The sequence below is a fragment of the Pan paniscus genome, chromosome 13, assembly GCF_029289425.2.
Source record: "Pan paniscus chromosome 13, NHGRI_mPanPan1-v2.0_pri, whole genome shotgun sequence".
Classification (NCBI taxonomy): Eukaryota; Metazoa; Chordata; class Mammalia; order Primates; family Hominidae; genus Pan; species Pan paniscus.
Genome location: NC_073262.2, coordinates 116,544,807 through 116,562,567, shown reverse-complemented (window position 1 = coordinate 116,562,567; position 17,761 = coordinate 116,544,807). Strand labels below are relative to the sequence as shown.

Sequence of the window (17,761 nt, the reverse complement as noted above, 5' to 3'; positions counted from 1 at the left end):
TTATAGCTTAGTAACTAGAATAAGGCATAGAATGAAGTAAGTGCTCAATGCATATTTGTTGGATCTATAAGCAAATAAATAAACCTGTGAGGTCAACCATGTGGAAGGTACTATTTTTATTCCATCAGCTTAACTACAATGAGCAAAACTCATTCCTATCAGTAAATGTGGTCAATGCTAACATAAAATTTAAATTCTTGGTGTTTTTCATTATTTCAGTGAAATCCTCGTTATTGAAACGGTGTCCTACTAATGGAGACACTTATGACAGTTGCATGTCTTTATAATTTATAACTAGTCTTACAAGCATTACCTCCATGCAAACTAACTTGCATATGTTGCTATTGGCAAGCAGGATTTCATGGACTCCAACAGCATTGCAATAGACAATAAAGATGGGAAGAAAGAAGGGGCAAGGGAAGAAAAAAGAGGGAGTAGACTAGCCATCTATTATCAGCGGAAAATTTCCATTACTACTCCTTCAAATAATTTGAGAACACTTCAGAGCTTGTCTTGGTTGCCTTAATAATATGTCATGAGGGAAAAACATATCACCTGAAAAGTATTCATGGGTGCCTATAGTAGACTAAGCAAGCAAAAATACTGTAACAAATATACTGGAAATATAATGTCTCAAACCAAATAGAAGTGTCTTTTTTTTTTTTTTTTTTTTTTTTGAGATGGAGTCTCACTCTGTTGCCCAGGCTGGAGTGCAGTGGCGCTATCTCAGCTCACTGCAAGCTCCGCCCACTGGGTTCACACCATCCTCCTGCCTCAGCCTCCCAAGTAGCTGGGACTACAGGCACCTGCCACCAAGCCCAGGTAATTTTTTGTATTTTTAGTAGAGACAGGGTTTCACCGTGTTAGCCAGGATGGTCTTGATCTCCTGACCTCGTGATCGGCCTGCCTCAGCCTCCCAAACTGCTGGGATTACAGGCATGAGCCACCGCACCTGGCCTGGAAGTGTATTTTCTTATTGCCGGAGAGTCCAGAGAATGTTGCAGCCTAACTGAAGTTACAAAACAGGGGTGGCTTTACTTCAAGCAGCTTGACAATTGTTCTTTCAGTTTCAATAATAGGCTTCTAAGATTATTGTGGTCATTGTCATTGGTATTCCATTCCACCACAAGGGGGGAAGAATGAGGAAATAGTGCCTGCTACTTTAACTAATATTCTATTGTATAGAACTTAGTGACATAGACATACTTAACTAATTGAGGCTAATAAATACCATTTAGATATACAGCCAAGTGCCCAACTAATATGGAAGAAGGAAAAAGCGGATTCTAGTGAAAAGCTAACAGTCTCTGCCACAGTTTGGCCTTTTTCTCACCAAATATCTGTCATCCTTTCTTCCACACTTAGAATATTCACTGACTTTCTTCTCTCCACAACCAAAAAAAGAAACATCCCCAGATCTCTTCTTCAGTTACTGCATGTCTCACAGTTCATGATCTGTGGCTGACACACAGTCTGCATCATTTGGTTCAGCAGTGTCACTTGCATTATGGTAACCAATGAAACAAAATACAAGTTTTCTGCTTCCCACCACCATCACCACCATGAACACAATGCACAATTGTGAAGTAAGGACAGAATAACTGCAGTATAAACTGTAATACAGAAAACGGAAACATGGGAAACATACAAGCATCACTAGTCCAAATAGTGAAAAACTAGGCAGGCATCATGAGGAACTTTGCCATGGTACTGAAGAAAGTTCCTTGATTGGACCATGGCTGTCCCCCAGAGGAGCACCTTTCCCCATTGTTCTTTGTAGCTTCTGGCTTAGTTCCACTGTAGGTTCCTTCTTGTGCATTATCCTCTGTGGCCATATTGAGATTGGTGCTATGGTCTCTGCCTTCCTTCTGAACTGTGCAAAAATACAAGTCCACTTTTTTTGGATGCAAGTTTGGGGCTCTGAGGACTGTTTCACTGTTTGAAGAGTCAACGGGATTTAAGGATAGGCTCATAGTTTCCTTGTCAATACAATTCTCTCAAAAACTTGGTAGGTTTCTAATATAGTTGCTTCCAGGCAACACAATGCCACAGTAACCACAAATTAAAGTAAACACAGTTCTTAAACCTTCTTTATTTTCCTCTTCCCATGTAATTACAAGAGTATTGGACACAATACACTTAGAAATAAGGGCCACAGATTTATCTCCCAACATTAGGGGTCAAGAAGCTGTTGAATTTTACAAGTCCCTCGTTTCCTACTATCCTTGGTACAAACCACCCAGTTCTTGTCTGTGTAACACCTTTTTAAAACAGCTGGAATAGCAACATTCAGTAACATTGTGGCTGTTTCCGACCCCTTCTCCTTCAAGCTACAAGCTAAGCAGGCACATGGTCTGCCTTCCAAATATCAGAGTAACAGTGTGATATAACTGCTCAGCCAAATACCCAGCTACCTTGGAAGAAAAGCAGCCAGGAGTCAACTAGAATACCTGATCTGATATTATAAATATAAATGGTAGATGCATTGCATATTCCCTTATTGCTTCAAAATTGCTGCATTTTAAATTACTTGTAATCTCATTGAAGGCAATGGTTGAGTATGAGAATTGTCTTAGATCTATAACACAGACCAACACTGTTAAGTCATTTCATGAATACTTGCTGATTAATGTTATATACAAATGACTCTAAATGCCTCTAAAGAAATACAAATTATTTTTATAGCTATTTTCTGATTTTTCTACCCCATTTTCATCATTTTATTGATTTGTGTAGGATAAGACAGCATAATTATATTATAGTTTAAATGTGGATGGGTCAGGGAGAATATTTAGAATACTTTTGCCATATTTACTTGTTGAATCACTCTTTATTCATTTATGTAAGTAAACCACCATGTGCCAAGCACTCTCTGGGTTACACTGGTGTGTGTGTGTGTGTGTGTGTGTGTGTGTGTGTGTGTGTGTGTGTGTTTTCAAACAACCATTAAGTGAAATACATAACAATTTATATACCTGATCATTCAGAAGATAACAAAAAAGCTACTGTTAATTATTCACAGAAACCTTGTAGAGTATGGAATTATTCAGACTGACTGTCATAGATAATTGTTCACAGATTCTGATTAGCACTCAGTAAATATGAATCTTGATCTGAAATTTTCTATATTGTTGATGCTTCACAGTGATCCAACTTTTTGGTGAGGAACTAAATGGATGGTCTTACCAAGTACTGCCCAATTCAGAAACAGCTGCAGAGCTAGAGATAGAACACCAATCAAGGCTGTTCAAGACTGAGCCAGAAGCTTGAAGGAAAGGATGGGTGTGAAAAGAGAAGAATGTATTCTAAACTCTTCCTTCTCTGGTGACTAATACTGTCTACCAATATAAATTTGGTATTTATTAAGAACTATGCAGCATGGCCAGGCGCAGTGGTTCACACCTGTAACCCCAGCACTTTGGGAGGCCGAGGTGGGTGGATCACCTGAGCTTAGAAGTTTGAGACCAGCCTGGCCAACATGGTGAAACCCCGTCTCTACTAAAAATAAAAAAAATAGCCGGGTGTGGTGGCACGTGCCTATAGTCCCAGCTACTCGGGAGGCTGAGGCAGGATAACTGCTTGAACCCAGAAAGCAGAGGTTGCAGAGCAGTGAGCTGAGATTGTGCCACTGCACTCTAGCCTGGGTGACAGAACAAGATTCAGTCTTAAAAACAACAACAACAACAACAAAATATATATATATATATATATATATATGCAGTATCAAGCCAAGAATATATGACACAGCATACATAGCTCCACCACCATCCATCTTACCAAGGCAAATAATCTCTTGCCTTAAGTAACTAAGCCAGTTCAAATAATCTATGAAATTTTGAAGAAAGACACTAGTTTTAGACATATCTATATTGTATTGATCTGAGAGTAATTATAAATTAGAGCTTTGATTGTGACTCTGAAAGGTATAGCAATAGCCACTATAGAAACAATCAATTTCTACTTTATTTGTCAATACTTATCCACCACCTCAACGCCAAAATTAGTACAATTTTTTTTTTGTCCTTGATGATGAAAGTGAACTCTTGACAGTGATGGGAAATTTGAAGTTTAAAGAATTTTGGCATCAATCAGAAGCAATTTTGATCTGTAATATCAAGATTTATTGGGCACCAATTGGAAGTCAGTATTTAGATACCAGGGTCATAAAGAAAATTTGTCAAGTCAAAGTGTTTGAAATCATTCCAAGTAGGGCTGAGACTACTGAGTTTTTTAACCATAGTTTGCTTTTAAACACCCTGGGTAGTTAAGAGTTCTAAAGACATATTACATTTTAGAATAGATCACTGTTTTCTATTACGATCCTCAACCAAGTCAAAAGTGATACAAAATTCAAATTAAATACTAGTGCTAAAATTCCATTAATCTATTATAATAAATATTTATGAAATCCAGTCACACATTATAGAAATATAATAAAGAATTATACATGATTGGATATTCCAGATAAATAGTAAGTACCCATCTGAGAATTAAAAGCTATCTGAAATTGTCACTATTTCAGATAGACATAGGTCTAAAATATGTTATTCACAGTCATGTTTTCTCCTATGGAGCAGGCTAATTTTATTTAGCTATAGCTTTATAACTCAGGTGGGTTATGCTCCTTATCCACTAATGCCCTGGATCTTTCAAGGACTTGTCAGGAAACGAACTTGCACCTATCATTGTAACAATAATAATTTCACATACAGGATGGTAAAAACCGAAAAAAGTTGCTAACTAAGTACCTAAAAAAGGGAAAAGAGAACATTAAAATATCATGGAGATAACAACTTCAAGAAAGAGCTGCCACCCCTAGGACTGAGCGAACACAGGGAATAAGGTAGAATATTAAAACTTAGACACTTGAAGGGAGGACCTTCAAAATGGAACCTCAGCCCTCTGAGGAGAGGGCACTTCTCTGCTGTTATGGGTGTTCCTCTGATTGGATGGAGGTCCTTCCAGAGCTAGGACCACAGACTACTGAGAAAGTTTGATGGATGACATATAACCCCTTAGCTGAAGGAATTAGCATATTTGATAGTAGCTAAATTTACCTCTTTGTATCATATTTGCAAACCTAACAGAAGGTAATGAGCATCCAAAAATATATGGGTGATAGTAATTTCAATATTTGAAACATAATGAATTTGTCTACCTTGAATTAAAATCAAAACATAAAACTTCCAAATCCACATGATATGTATAGGATTTTACATACAATACAGTATACTATTTCCTACAATTTGTGAATTGACAAGAAACATTTAATCAAGAATATCACGACATAACAAATTAAGCATAAAGAAAATAATTATTTCTGTTATATTTATGTTCGTTGAACTATTACATTTAATAGTACAGAGCAATAACAAGCCTGTGGAAAGCAGAACTAAAAATCCAACTCTTTAAAAGAAGTATTTGTTTCTATCCTGCTTAAAACAAACAGCTTTCCAATGAAGCAATTCTAATCTTATTACATAGGCTTGATCTTGATACTTACATTTAGAAAGAAATTATTAATCAACAAAGATTAATGGAGTTAGAAATGGATCTCACAAAGATTATTTAAGTAGCTCTCTATAATCTTATCAACTAACAGTTTCTTTTAATGTTTCCCTGGGGTAGCATCAAGGAAAAAAAAAAAGAACTTTACCACTTTACCCACGTATATGTATCAACACAGAGGATTAGTAATGTTTAAAGTACTTCTTACCTATTAACATCCCAGATTTTGCTAGTTTTATCCAGTGAGGAGGAAGCCACAAAATTGCCGCAGGAGTGCCACGTGCAGGACCATACTGCGCGGCTGTGTCCTTCAAAGGTCAAAATGCAATCGCCTTTACATAGATCCCATAATTTAACTGTAGTGTCACCACTTGAAGTAGCCAATTTGTCGCCACTATTTGCAAAAACATAAAAAGACAGCTTGTTTAAAAAGTAACATAATTAAGTTTTATGAATACTGCATTCTATGAGTAACTTGTGTGTATGTGTATGTATCTGATTTATTTTTACTTGTAGTGGCATATCTAAATGACTAAATATTATTATCTTATTTGGGTCTACACAATTGCTAACTTGAATTGCTTAGTAATTCAAGCTGAAGAGAGAAACTGCTGTTGTGCAGTTTCTAGATTAATTCTTCTAGATTCTTCTAGATTAATTCACTAAATTAGTGTTTTTGTTATCATGTGTTTGTTTGGTTCAGCGTTGTATATATTAGGCTCTGTGGATGATCGGGCTTCAGAACAATAAAGATTCAGACATGGGCTAAATCAGTTTCAAAAACATAACACAATATGAAACAGTAAGTCAGCATTGCTTATGTTTAGATTAATTAAATGCTTCAGGAGTGCAGTTTGGATGAAGGAAGAAGTGAACCAGGAATGAGATACCTTTGAGTTAGATCATGAGAGATCAAAGAGATGTTTAAGTGTTGGGTGGTTGAGCATGACTCATTCAATTTTGCATTTTGGTAATTAGTAGATCTTAAAGCAGTGGCTTTCAAGTGGTGGACACAAAAGCTAGTTTAAGAAATGGGTAGGTGTCAGGCTGGGGCACGGTGGCTCACACCTGTAATCCCAGCACTTTGGGTGGCCGAGGCAGGTGAATCGCCTGAGGTCAGGAGTTGTAGAAAAACCTGGCCAACAAGGTGAAACCCCGTCTCTACTGAAAATACAAAAACTAGCCGGGCATGGTGGCGTGTGCCTGTAATCCCAGCTACTCGAGAGGCTGAGGCAGGAGAGTTGCTTGAACCCCGGGGACAGAGGTTTCAGTGAGCCCAGATTGCACCACTGCACTGCAGCCTGGGCAACAGAGTAAGACTCAGTCTTAAAAATAAAAAAAAAGAAAAAAAAAGAAAAGAAAAGAAAAGAAATGGGTAGGTGTCAATGACACCAACAGAAACATCTAGTTGGTTGTGTGTGTGTGTGTGTGTGTGTGTGTGTATGTAACATCAGCTGCAAGAAAATTTTACTTCCATCATCTTCTACACATCCTTCTGCATTGCATGCTTTTTAAATGTGTTCTCTTAGGTACTTTCTCTCACCGAATTGTAATATACCACTTATTTATCCTCCTCCTCCCTGCCAGACTGTTTTATGATGGAGAATTGCATTTCATCTCTGTTTCTACAGCACCAAGCCTCATGACTGAGCAATTAAAGTGCTTAGTAAATGCTTTAGAGTAAGTAAATATAGAAATGCATGCAAGCCTGAATGAAATTATGCTATAAATGAAGAAGAAAAAGTTTCTGGCATCTCTGACAGAGGGAATAGTAGAATCAAAAAATATTTTGTTTTCTTGCTCATAGGCTTGGGTATTTTTCAGCTAAGAGGGAAATGTAATTTCTATCTGCAGCGTAGAAGCAGCCACCATTAGAGAGAAAGAGCTTGAAGTTTCTGGAGAGAAGGTGGATTATATAATGAGGATATTCTCATTTGAGTTAGAAAAGAATATCCAAGGGGCCGGGTGTGATGGCTCACACCTGTAATCCCAGCACTTTGGGAGGTCGAGGTGGGCAGATCATGAGGTCAGGAGATAGACACCATCCTGGCTAACATGGTGAAACCCCGTCTCTACTAAAAATACAAAAAAAAAAAAAAAATTAGCCAGGCATGGTGGCGTGTGCCTGTAATCCCAGCTACTCGGGAGGCTGAGGCAGGAAATCACTTGAACCCGGAAGGCAGAGGTTGCAGTGAGCCAAGATCATGCCACTGCACTCCAGCCTGGGGGACTGAGACTCCATCTCAAAAAGAGAAAAGAGAAGAGAAGAGAAGATACAATTGATTTTTCAAATTTGACTATCTGAAAAATCACCAAATGGCAGCTAGTCCCTTCACCAACAAAAACTGTTTTTGCCACAATTGTTTGTTTGCACATATGTTTGTCATTCAGAATTTTAGTTTTTAATATTAAAGATTGAACAATACATTTATTCAAAAACATGCATGTAAAAAAATTTAAAAATTATTTAAGCATGCTTCTTTCTCAAATCTATCTTTCCAATGGGTATCATGTTATTATGGACCAAAATCTTAGCATAGGATAAAAATTATTGTGGTATGTTTCTGCCTGTGGCTGAAAAACTCTCTCATATAAGTTTTATATGCTTATTTTGTGCTTTAAACCATGTGCCAGGCAAAAAAAACAAATCACACTGGAATAATTACAACTAGAATGAAGCAGTATTATTTCTTTGTGAGTGCTGTAACTGATATTTAGTCAACAATAAATATAAACAATATTCCCATAAGTTTTTAATATATAGAGATCAGAGCTCATATACTAAATCCAAAATATATCAAATATAAATTTCTGAACATTCTTTTGAAATGGTTTTGCCTTTCAAAAACATGGCCTGAAATATGGAAAACTGTATAACTTTGGTTCATGAAAAAATCAAGGCCATTTCTGAGGGCTGAGAGAAATCAAGAGAGAGAAAAAGAATGGTATACTAAAATCAAAAAAGTGTGTTTTAAGAGATGCAAAAGATCAGAGTTTCCCTGGGCTCCACACAAATAGAAGGAACCAAAGCTCTCAAAAAGAGCACAAGTGAATGTTATGGACTGACTGACTGTGCCACTCCTTTCCCAGATCCGTACATTGATGTCCTAATTCCAATGTGGCAGTATTCGGAGGTAGGGCCTCTGAGAAATAACTAGGTTTAGACAAGGTCATGAGCACGGGAACCCTGTAATAGGAATAGTGCCTTTATAATCAGAGAAAGAGACTGGAGTTAACTCGCTCCCTGCATTGTGAGGACACAGCAAGAAGGCAGCCATTTACAAGCCAAGAAGGGGGCCCTCACCAGAACCTGATCAGGCTGGCACTCTGGTCTTAGACTTCTAGGCTCCAGGAGTGTGAGAAATTAATTTCTGTTATTTGAGCTACCCAGTCTCTGTTATTTTGTTATGGCAGACTGAGCTGACTAATAATGTAGATCCATGCTGTTGGTATACAGCCCAAGTTATTAGAAATTAGCTACTCAAAATTCTGCAAATAAAATTCAACCAAGTATGAGCTTACAAAATTATTCTCAAACACATAATGGGAAATAAGAAGCCATGACTGAGGATGAGCTAATAAAATTAACAAATACCCTGAAGGACACTAGTTGTTATAATTAAAGGGTACAAAATATAACTATAAGTAAAGTATATAAGGAAATAACAGCTACAATAAAAAGATCAAATGACGTAAGGTTATAACATGAATCTGCAAATCTGAAAAAAATATATATTTAGAAATTTTAAAAATAAAATTATGGAAATTAAGAAATCAATGGATGGGTTAAATAGCATATGAGAAACAGCAAAATTCAGAGTAAATGAATTGGGAAATAAATCCGGAAAAAAAATGAAAAACATGATATGTTCTCACTCACAGGTGGGAGTTAAGCTACGAGGCTGCAAAGGCATAAGGATGATACAATGGACTTTGGAGACTTGGAGGAAAGGGTGGAATGGAAGGGGGGCGAGGGGTAAAAGCCTACAGATTGGGTAAAGTGCATACTGCTTGGGTGATGGGTGCACCAAAATCTCAGAAATCACCACTAAAGAACTTACTCATGTAACCAAACACCACCTGTTCCGCAAAAACCTATGGAAATAAAAAATAAAAATAAATAAAGTACATATTTGAAAAAATCATCCCAACTATAGACAGATGAGGAACTGAACACAGTATAGGTGTTTAAAATTATAAAGGATACAATAAAAAAGTATATTTTCCTAATCAAAATTCCAGAAGAGAATGGAAATAAAAGATAGATGTAACATTCAAAGAATTAAGGGTTGAGAATGTACAGAAACTAGAAAATTTAAGACCTAGAACCACATGTTTGGAAAGAAAAATGTATACCAAACAGGATAAACAGTGGTGTAAATAAAAAGAAATTTTTACTTAGATGCATTTTAGTGAATTGCTGAGCAGCATTGGCAATAATAAGAATTATAAGAAAAAAAGGAGGGAAAAAAGAAAAATAAGGTTATTTATTTATATAGTGATAAATATGTGTTAGAAACACTAATAAGCTCTTTATATATATTTGATCCTCACTATGACTCATAAGATGACTACATTATCTCTAAAACACTTGAACAACATCACAGAGAAAATAAGTCACAGGGGTGAAATTTCTTCAAAGAGCTAATAGAAAATAATGTTACTCTGGAATTATCAAAAATCTCTCTCAAAACAAGAACAAGGCTGGGCATAGAGGCCCATGTCTGTAATTCCAGAACCTTCGGAGGCCAAGACAGACAGATTACTTGAGGTCAGGAGTTCAAGACCAGCCTGGCCAACATGGTGAAACCATATCCCTACTAAAAATACAAAAATTAGTCAGATAGGGTAGTGGACACCTGTAGCCCCAGCTACTTGGAAGGCTGAGGCAGGAGAATTGCCTGAACCCAGGAGGCAGAGGTTGCAGTGAGCCAAGATTGTGACACTGCACTCCAGCCTGGGCAACACAGCAAGACTCCACCTCAAAAAAAAAAAAAAGGAAGAAAAGAAACAAGAACAAGTATTAATGTTCCAACTAAACAAAGCAGTCCTCTCCTACAGAAATTACTAAGGATATATTTTAGGGACAGAAGATCTGAAAGGGAAGAAATAGTGAGCAAACAATTTGGTAAACATGTAAGTATATAGAAATATTTGTGTAGATAAATAAAATGCTTGCAAAAATAAAAATGCTTGTAAAAATAAAAATAACAAAACAATAATGATATAGTATTAACAATAAAGTTCATGTGCTATTAAGAAGAGAAGTAAAACCTTGATCAATTTAGGCTTTACTAATTCAGTCAGCATGGTAAAATGTTAAGAGTGGGCACTATAAGAATAGTAATAGAGCATATCACCTCCAAACCAGTATAAGAAAAAAAGAAATGGGTAAGAAAAACTTACAATTATAAACATCTAATATATCTAAAAGAAAATAGGAAAGGAGGAAAAAAGCACTAGAATAAATGATACAAATAGAAAATGAATTTTAAAAATAAGTTTTTAGATAGAAATACAAACATATGAACAAATCCAACAAACACAAATAGACTAAAGTGGAAGCTAAAAGACATAAAAGACAAAGATTTTTCAGTTTGGCTAAAAAGAAACAAATTCAGCTATATGATTTTTACACGAGGCACACTAAACTTCTAAGGAGATACAAAGATTGAGAGTAAACAAAGCAAAGCAAAGCAAAGCAAAATGAAAAAGTACCAAAAAAAGTTACCTAGGCCAAAGGAAATGAAAATAAAGATGAGGGATAGGGCCAAGATGGCAGACGAGAAGCAGCTTGTATGTGCTGCTCTCACGGAGAGGAACTAAAAGGCTAGTCAACACTGACCCTGCAGGCCAATCATCTGAGAAACCATGCTGGGATCCATGAAGGCAGCAGGAGAACACAGAGAACAGAGAGGAGCAAAGCTATCTGTCTGGGATCAATGTGGCGCAGAAGAACCTCTCCAAAAAAGGGAAAGGGTGAGAGAGTCAGAGCTCGCCGGGAGATTCATGCTCTCCGCAGAGACCTGTACAAGACTGGGAGTAGGAAAATCTGCCTGGCCCCCAACTGTGCTTCCAAACTGAGGGAGAGAGCCATCCAGACATTTTGCAGGGGCAACTATCAAGTCCAAGGGGACTACAAGCCTTTAACCCCAGAGCAGACCAGCACCAGTGCCATCACCTGAATAAAGGCATAGCTGCAGTGCCTGGGAGCAGTAAGATTGCTCCACCCACCCCTTTGCCAGATGGGGCTCAGCACCAGCTTCTAGCCCATCAGTCCCACTTCAGCCTGAATTTGGCCTGCCACTCCACCCACCCCCACCACTGCTAGGCAGGCAGGCGATGCTTACTAGAGCTTCCAGCCCAGTTGTTCCACTTTTGTGTAAATTCAGCTGCAGGATACATCCTCCTGATGTCCCGGGAAACACTCAGGTGGCACGAGGATGCACATGACCCCACCCACTTTTGCCATGGACAGCCAGGTGGGCAACAACTGCTAGAGCCTCCAGCCCAGTCATCCCACCTCTATGTGAGCTCAGCTGGAAGGTGCAGCTTCCTGTTGCCCTGGGAAACACCCAGAGAGCACAGCACCATGTGACCTCACCTGCCCTCATCACTGGTTGCCAGGTGATCAATGTGTGCTAGAGCTTCCAGCCCAGCAGTCCTACTTTTGTTGAACTCAGCTGGAGGGCACAGCCTCCTGCTGCCCTGAAAACACCCAGCTGGTAGGGCAGACAACCCCACCCATCCCTGCTACTGATAGCCAGGCAAGCGACACATGATAGAGTTTCTGGCTCAGTGGTTCTGCTTCAGAGGGAACTCAGCTGAGGAGCACAAGCCTCCTGTTGTCCCAGGAAACACCTGGACAGTAAGGCATGTGATCCCACTGACCCTGCAAGGCAGGCAACACTTGCTGGGGCTTCTGGCCCAGCAGTCTGGCTTCTGTTTGGACTGATCTAGAGGGGGCAGCTTTCTGTTGTCCCAGGAAACACCCAGACAGCAGGGCACATGACGCTGCCTGACCCTGCCACTGGCAGCCAGGTAGGCAATGCCTGCTGGAGCTTTTGGCCCAGCAGTTACACTTCTGTGGGAACTCAACCAGTGGGTAGACTCCTATTGTCCTAGGAAGCTCCCAGAAAGCAGGACAAGCATCCCCACCAACCCCTGCCACTGGTGGACAGGTGAGCCACATTTGATAGGGCTGCTGGCCCAACAGTCCTAGTTTTCCCTGAATTTGCTGAGGGGTGCAGGCAGGCTCCTGTTGCCCTGGAAACACCAGGAGGTCAGGGTAGGCAACTCCACCCACCCCTGCCTCCCATAGCCAGATGGGCCACACCTGCTAGAGCTTCCAACCCAGGGGTCCCACTTCTGCCTGAACTCTGCAGGCAAGTGCAACCCCATGTTTCCCCAGGAAGCACATGGACATCAAATTAAGGCCAACCTGGCAAGAATACAGCTTGTCTGCCAACGCAGCCCTTGCCTGAGGAAACTCAATAGATCAGAAAGCCCAACAGAAGAAATGCGGGCATGCAGACAGTAATCATAGAGGGTGCCACCAAGACCCAGTAGTGTACTAGAATCAAAGCCAGTCAACCAAATTCAATTATAACATAATAAAATCCCCAAGGGCATCAATGAAGAAAAAAACAAAAAAATCAATTGAAAGGACAGAAACTTTAAAGACTGAAGGAACATCAGCCCACACAAACTAGAAAAAGCCAGTGAAAGAACTCTGACAACTTGAAAAGCCAGAGTACCTTCTTTCCTCTAAATAATCATACTATTTCCCCAGCAAGAGTTCTTAACCAGGCTGAAATATCTGAAATGAGAGAAATAGAATTCAGAATATGAACAGGAACAAGGATCATCAAGATACAGGGAAACAGCAAAACCCAATCCAAGGAAGCTAAGAATCACAGTAAAATGATACAGGAGCTGATAGTCAAAATAGCCATTATAAAAAAGGAACCAAACTCATCTAATAGAGATGAGAAACATACTACAAGAATTGCATAATTAAATAGCAAGTATAAACAGCAGGATAGAAGAAACCGAGGATAGAATCTAAGAGCTCAAATTCTGGCTCTCTGAAATAACTCAGTCAGACAAAAATAAAGAAAAAAGAATTTAAAAGGAAGGAGCAAAATCTCCAAAAGATATAGGATTATGTAAATAGATGAAAACTATGACTCATTGGTGTCCCTGAAAGAGATAGGGGGAAAGTAAGCAACTTGGAAAACATATATCAGGATATTGTACATGAAAACTTTCTAACATTGCTAGAGAGACCAACATTCAAATCCATGAAATGCATATAACTCCTGTGAGATATTATACATGAAGACCATCTCCAAGACACATAATCATCAGATTCTCCAAGGTCCAAATGAATGAAAAAATGTAAAAGGCAATTAGAGAGAAGAGACAGGTCACATACAAAGGGAATCCCATCAGGCTGGACTTTTCAGCAGAAACTCTTCAACCCAGAAGACATTGAGTGCTTATATTCAGGATTCTTAAAATAATATTTGAAACAAGAATTTCATATCCAGCCCAACCAAGCTTCATAAGTGAAGGAGAAATAAGATCATTTTCAAACAAGCAAATGCTGAATGAATTCATTACCACCAGAACTGCCTTACAAGTGGTCCTGAAAGGAGTGCTAAATGTGAAAAAGAAAGATCATTACCAGCCACTACAAAAATACACTTAAGTACACAAACCAGTGACACTATAAAGCAACCACACAGACAAGTCTGCATAATAACCAGCTAACAATATGATGACAGGATCAAATTCATACATATGAATAGTAACCTTGAATGTAAACAGGCTTAATCCCCCAATTAAAATACACAGAATGGCAAGCTGAACAAAGAAGGAAGACCCAATAGTATGCTGTCTTCAAGAGACCCATCTCACATACAATGACATCCATAGGCTCAAAATAAAGGAATGGGGAAAAATCAACCAAGTAAACCACAACAACAACAACAACAACAACAACAAACACAAAAATGCAGGGGTTGCAATCCTAGTTTTAGACAAAACAGACTTTAAACCAACAAAGACCAAATAAGCTAAAGAAGAGCATTATATAATGGCAATAGTTTCAATTCAACAAGAAGACCTGATTAAGTAGAAGATGGCCAACTTGACACAACCAGGTGGAACAACTGCCACCAAGGGACCAAGAAAATTGGCACACTCCTGACAGAGCTTCAGAGGGAAGCCTGTGAGAGTGGATGGAGGGAAGATACAAAAGCTGTGCTCAAGTGGGAGGAAGCTGGGAACCCTACAGGAGGCTACCAGGCAGGGGACTAATTCCTACCCTCCAACAACTCCAAAGGAATGGGTGAATTGAACTGACAAGGATCAACCTACTCTTGCCACAGGCCTCTGGAATCTTGGCAGGAGGAGACCCCTAAACTATGATGGATACTTGAGTTGGCACAAAGAGCTGCTTAGAGAATTGGTAGGGGCAGCATGCCAGCTGATGCAGAGCCAAAAGGATTTGGTGCCTAAGCACTGTGGCAGAGCATGACAAGAGATGTCCATCCCTGTAGGCTCGACATGCTACCACAGGAGACATTATCCCTAGGGAAACTCTCAGACTTGAACTCTGCAGGGTGGTCTTGCCCATCAGATGGGGCTAGTCTGACTTGAGCACCCCTTGGTCTGCTGGCCTCTTCCAGGGCCCCAGCCTGGCCATGCCTGCTTGTAGAACAAGCAGGTGCTCTGGGAGCCCACATAATAGCTCCTGCAGTGGTGAACTGTGCCTCACTGGCAGAGAGGTCCAATGGGGCAGCCCCCATGGCCACACACCAGCCTGCCTATTCCCTACCCCCACTGCAGCTTCCTCCAGGCCCACAGCCACCACATATATCACATTGCCAACATGTGTGTACTTGGGTGGGTTTTACCTTCCCCCATGCCAACGTGTGTGTGCATGCATCCTAACCTGCCAGTATACAGACCAGTGACACTATAAAGCAACCGCACAAACAAGCTTGCATAACAAGCTAACATCATGATGACAGGATCACATTCACACATATCAACAATAACTTTAAATGTAAATGGGCTAAATGCCCTAATTAAAAGGCACAGAGTGGCAAATTGGATAAAGAACCAAGATTCATTGGTATGCTGTCTTCAAGAGACCTGTTTCATATGCAGTAACACTCAGAGGCTCAAAATAAAAGGATGGAGAAAAATCTACCAAGCATATGGAAAACAGAGAAAAGCAGGGGTTACTATCCTAATTTTAGACAAAATAGACTTTTAAACAAATAGAGACGAAAAAAGGGGAGCATTACATACTGGCAAAGATTTAAATTCAACGAGAAGACATAACTATTCTAAATATATATGCATTCAACACAGAAGCAACCAGAGTCATAAGGCAAGTTCTTAAAGACCTTCAAAGAGACTTAGACTCCTACAAAATAATAGTGGAGACTGCAACACCCTACTGACAGTATTAGATCATTGAGTCAGAAAATTAACAAAAATATTCAGGACCTGAACTGAGCACTGGATCAAAAGGACCTGATAGATATCTACAGAACTCTCTCCTCCCAAAACAAATAGAATATACACTCTTCTCATTGCCACATGCACATACTCTAAACTCTACCACATAATGAGACACAGAACAATCCTCAGCAAATGCAAGAGAACTATAACCATATCAACTACTTTCTTGCATCACAGCACAATAAAATTAGATATCAAGACTGAAATAATCACTGAAAAACATACAATTACATGGAAATTGAATAGCTGCACTTGAATGGCTTTTGAGTAAATAATGAAATTAAAGCAGAAATCAAGAAGTAAGAAGTTATTTGAAACTAATGAGAACCAAGACACAACATACCAAAATTTCTGGGACACAGCTAAGGCAGTGTTAACAGGAAAATTTATAGCACTAAATGCCCACATCAAAAAGTTAGAAAGATCTCAATTTATCAACCTAACATCACAACTAAATGGACTAGAGAACCAAGAGTAAACTGAACCCAAAAACTAACAGAAGAAATAAGCAAAATCAGAGATGAACTAAGGAGATTGAGATATGAAAAAACCACTGAAAAAAATCAATGAATCCAAATAATCAATGGTTATTTGAAAAACTTACTAAGATACAAAACCAAGATTAAACTGACCCCAAAACTCACAAAAGAAATAACCAAAATCAGAGATGAACTAAGGACATTGAGATATGAAAAATCACTGAAAAGATTAATTAATCCAAATAATCAATGGTTATTTGAAAAAATAAATAAGAGAGACTGCTAGCTAGAATGATAAAGAAGAAAGAAGATCCAAATAAAAACAATTAGAAATTACAAAGGGCATTACACTGATCCTGACATTACCACTGAACCCCCAGAAATACAAATAACCATCAGAGACTATTACGAATACTTCTATGCACAAACTAAAAAATCTAGAAAAAAATGGAAAAATTCCTAGACACATACACCCTCCCAAGACTGAACCCAGGAAAAAAAATGAATCCCTGCACAGACAAAAAAAATGAGTTACAAAACTGAATCAGTAATAAAAAGTCTATGTATTCGTCCATTTTCATGCTGCTGATAAAGACATACTTGAGACTGGGTATTTATAAAGAAAAAGAGATTTAATAGACTCACAGTTCCACATGGCTGGGGAGGCCTCACAGTCATGGTGGAAGGTAAAAGGCATGTCTTACATGGCAGGAGACAAGAGAGAATTTGTGCAGGGAAACTCCCCTTTATAAAACCATCAGATCTCATGAGACTTATTCACTAACAAAAGAACAGCACAGGCAAGTCCTGCCTTAATTCAATTACCTCCCACCAGGTCCCTCCCACAACACATGGAAATTATGGGAGCTATAATTCAAGATGAGATTTGGATGAGGACACAGCCAAACCATATCAGCCTATCAACCAGAAAAAAACCCAGGACCAGATAGATTCATAGCCAAATTCTACCGCATATATACAATGAAGAGCTCCTATCACTCTTACTGAAACTATTCCAAAAAATTGAGGAGGAGAGATTCCTTCTCAACTCATTTTATGAGGCCACTATTTTCCTGACACAAAAACATGTCAGAGATACAACAAAAAATAAAATTTCAGGCCAATATCTTTGATGAACACTGATACAAAAAACCTCAACAAAATAATTGCCAATCAATTCCAGCAGCACATCGAAAAACTAATCCATCATGACCAAGTAGGCTTTATCCCTGGGA

At 38.9% G+C, this 17,761-nt stretch overlaps 1 protein-coding gene across 3 annotated transcripts in view; it reads right to left on the bottom strand.

The window, feature by feature from the left end:
- The window catches only part of SPAG16 (sperm associated antigen 16), a 1,126,826-nt gene that overhangs the window by 470,198 nt on the left and 638,867 nt on the right, over positions 1 to 17,761 (bottom strand). For all 3 annotated transcript variants that reach the window (XM_003812510.4, XM_055109075.2, XM_055109074.2), the window contains one exon: positions 5,717 to 5,902. In XM_003812510.4, the coding sequence (XP_003812558.1) occupies positions 5,717 to 5,902 (186 nt within the window). The remainder of the gene's footprint in view (positions 1 to 5,716; positions 5,903 to 17,761) is intronic.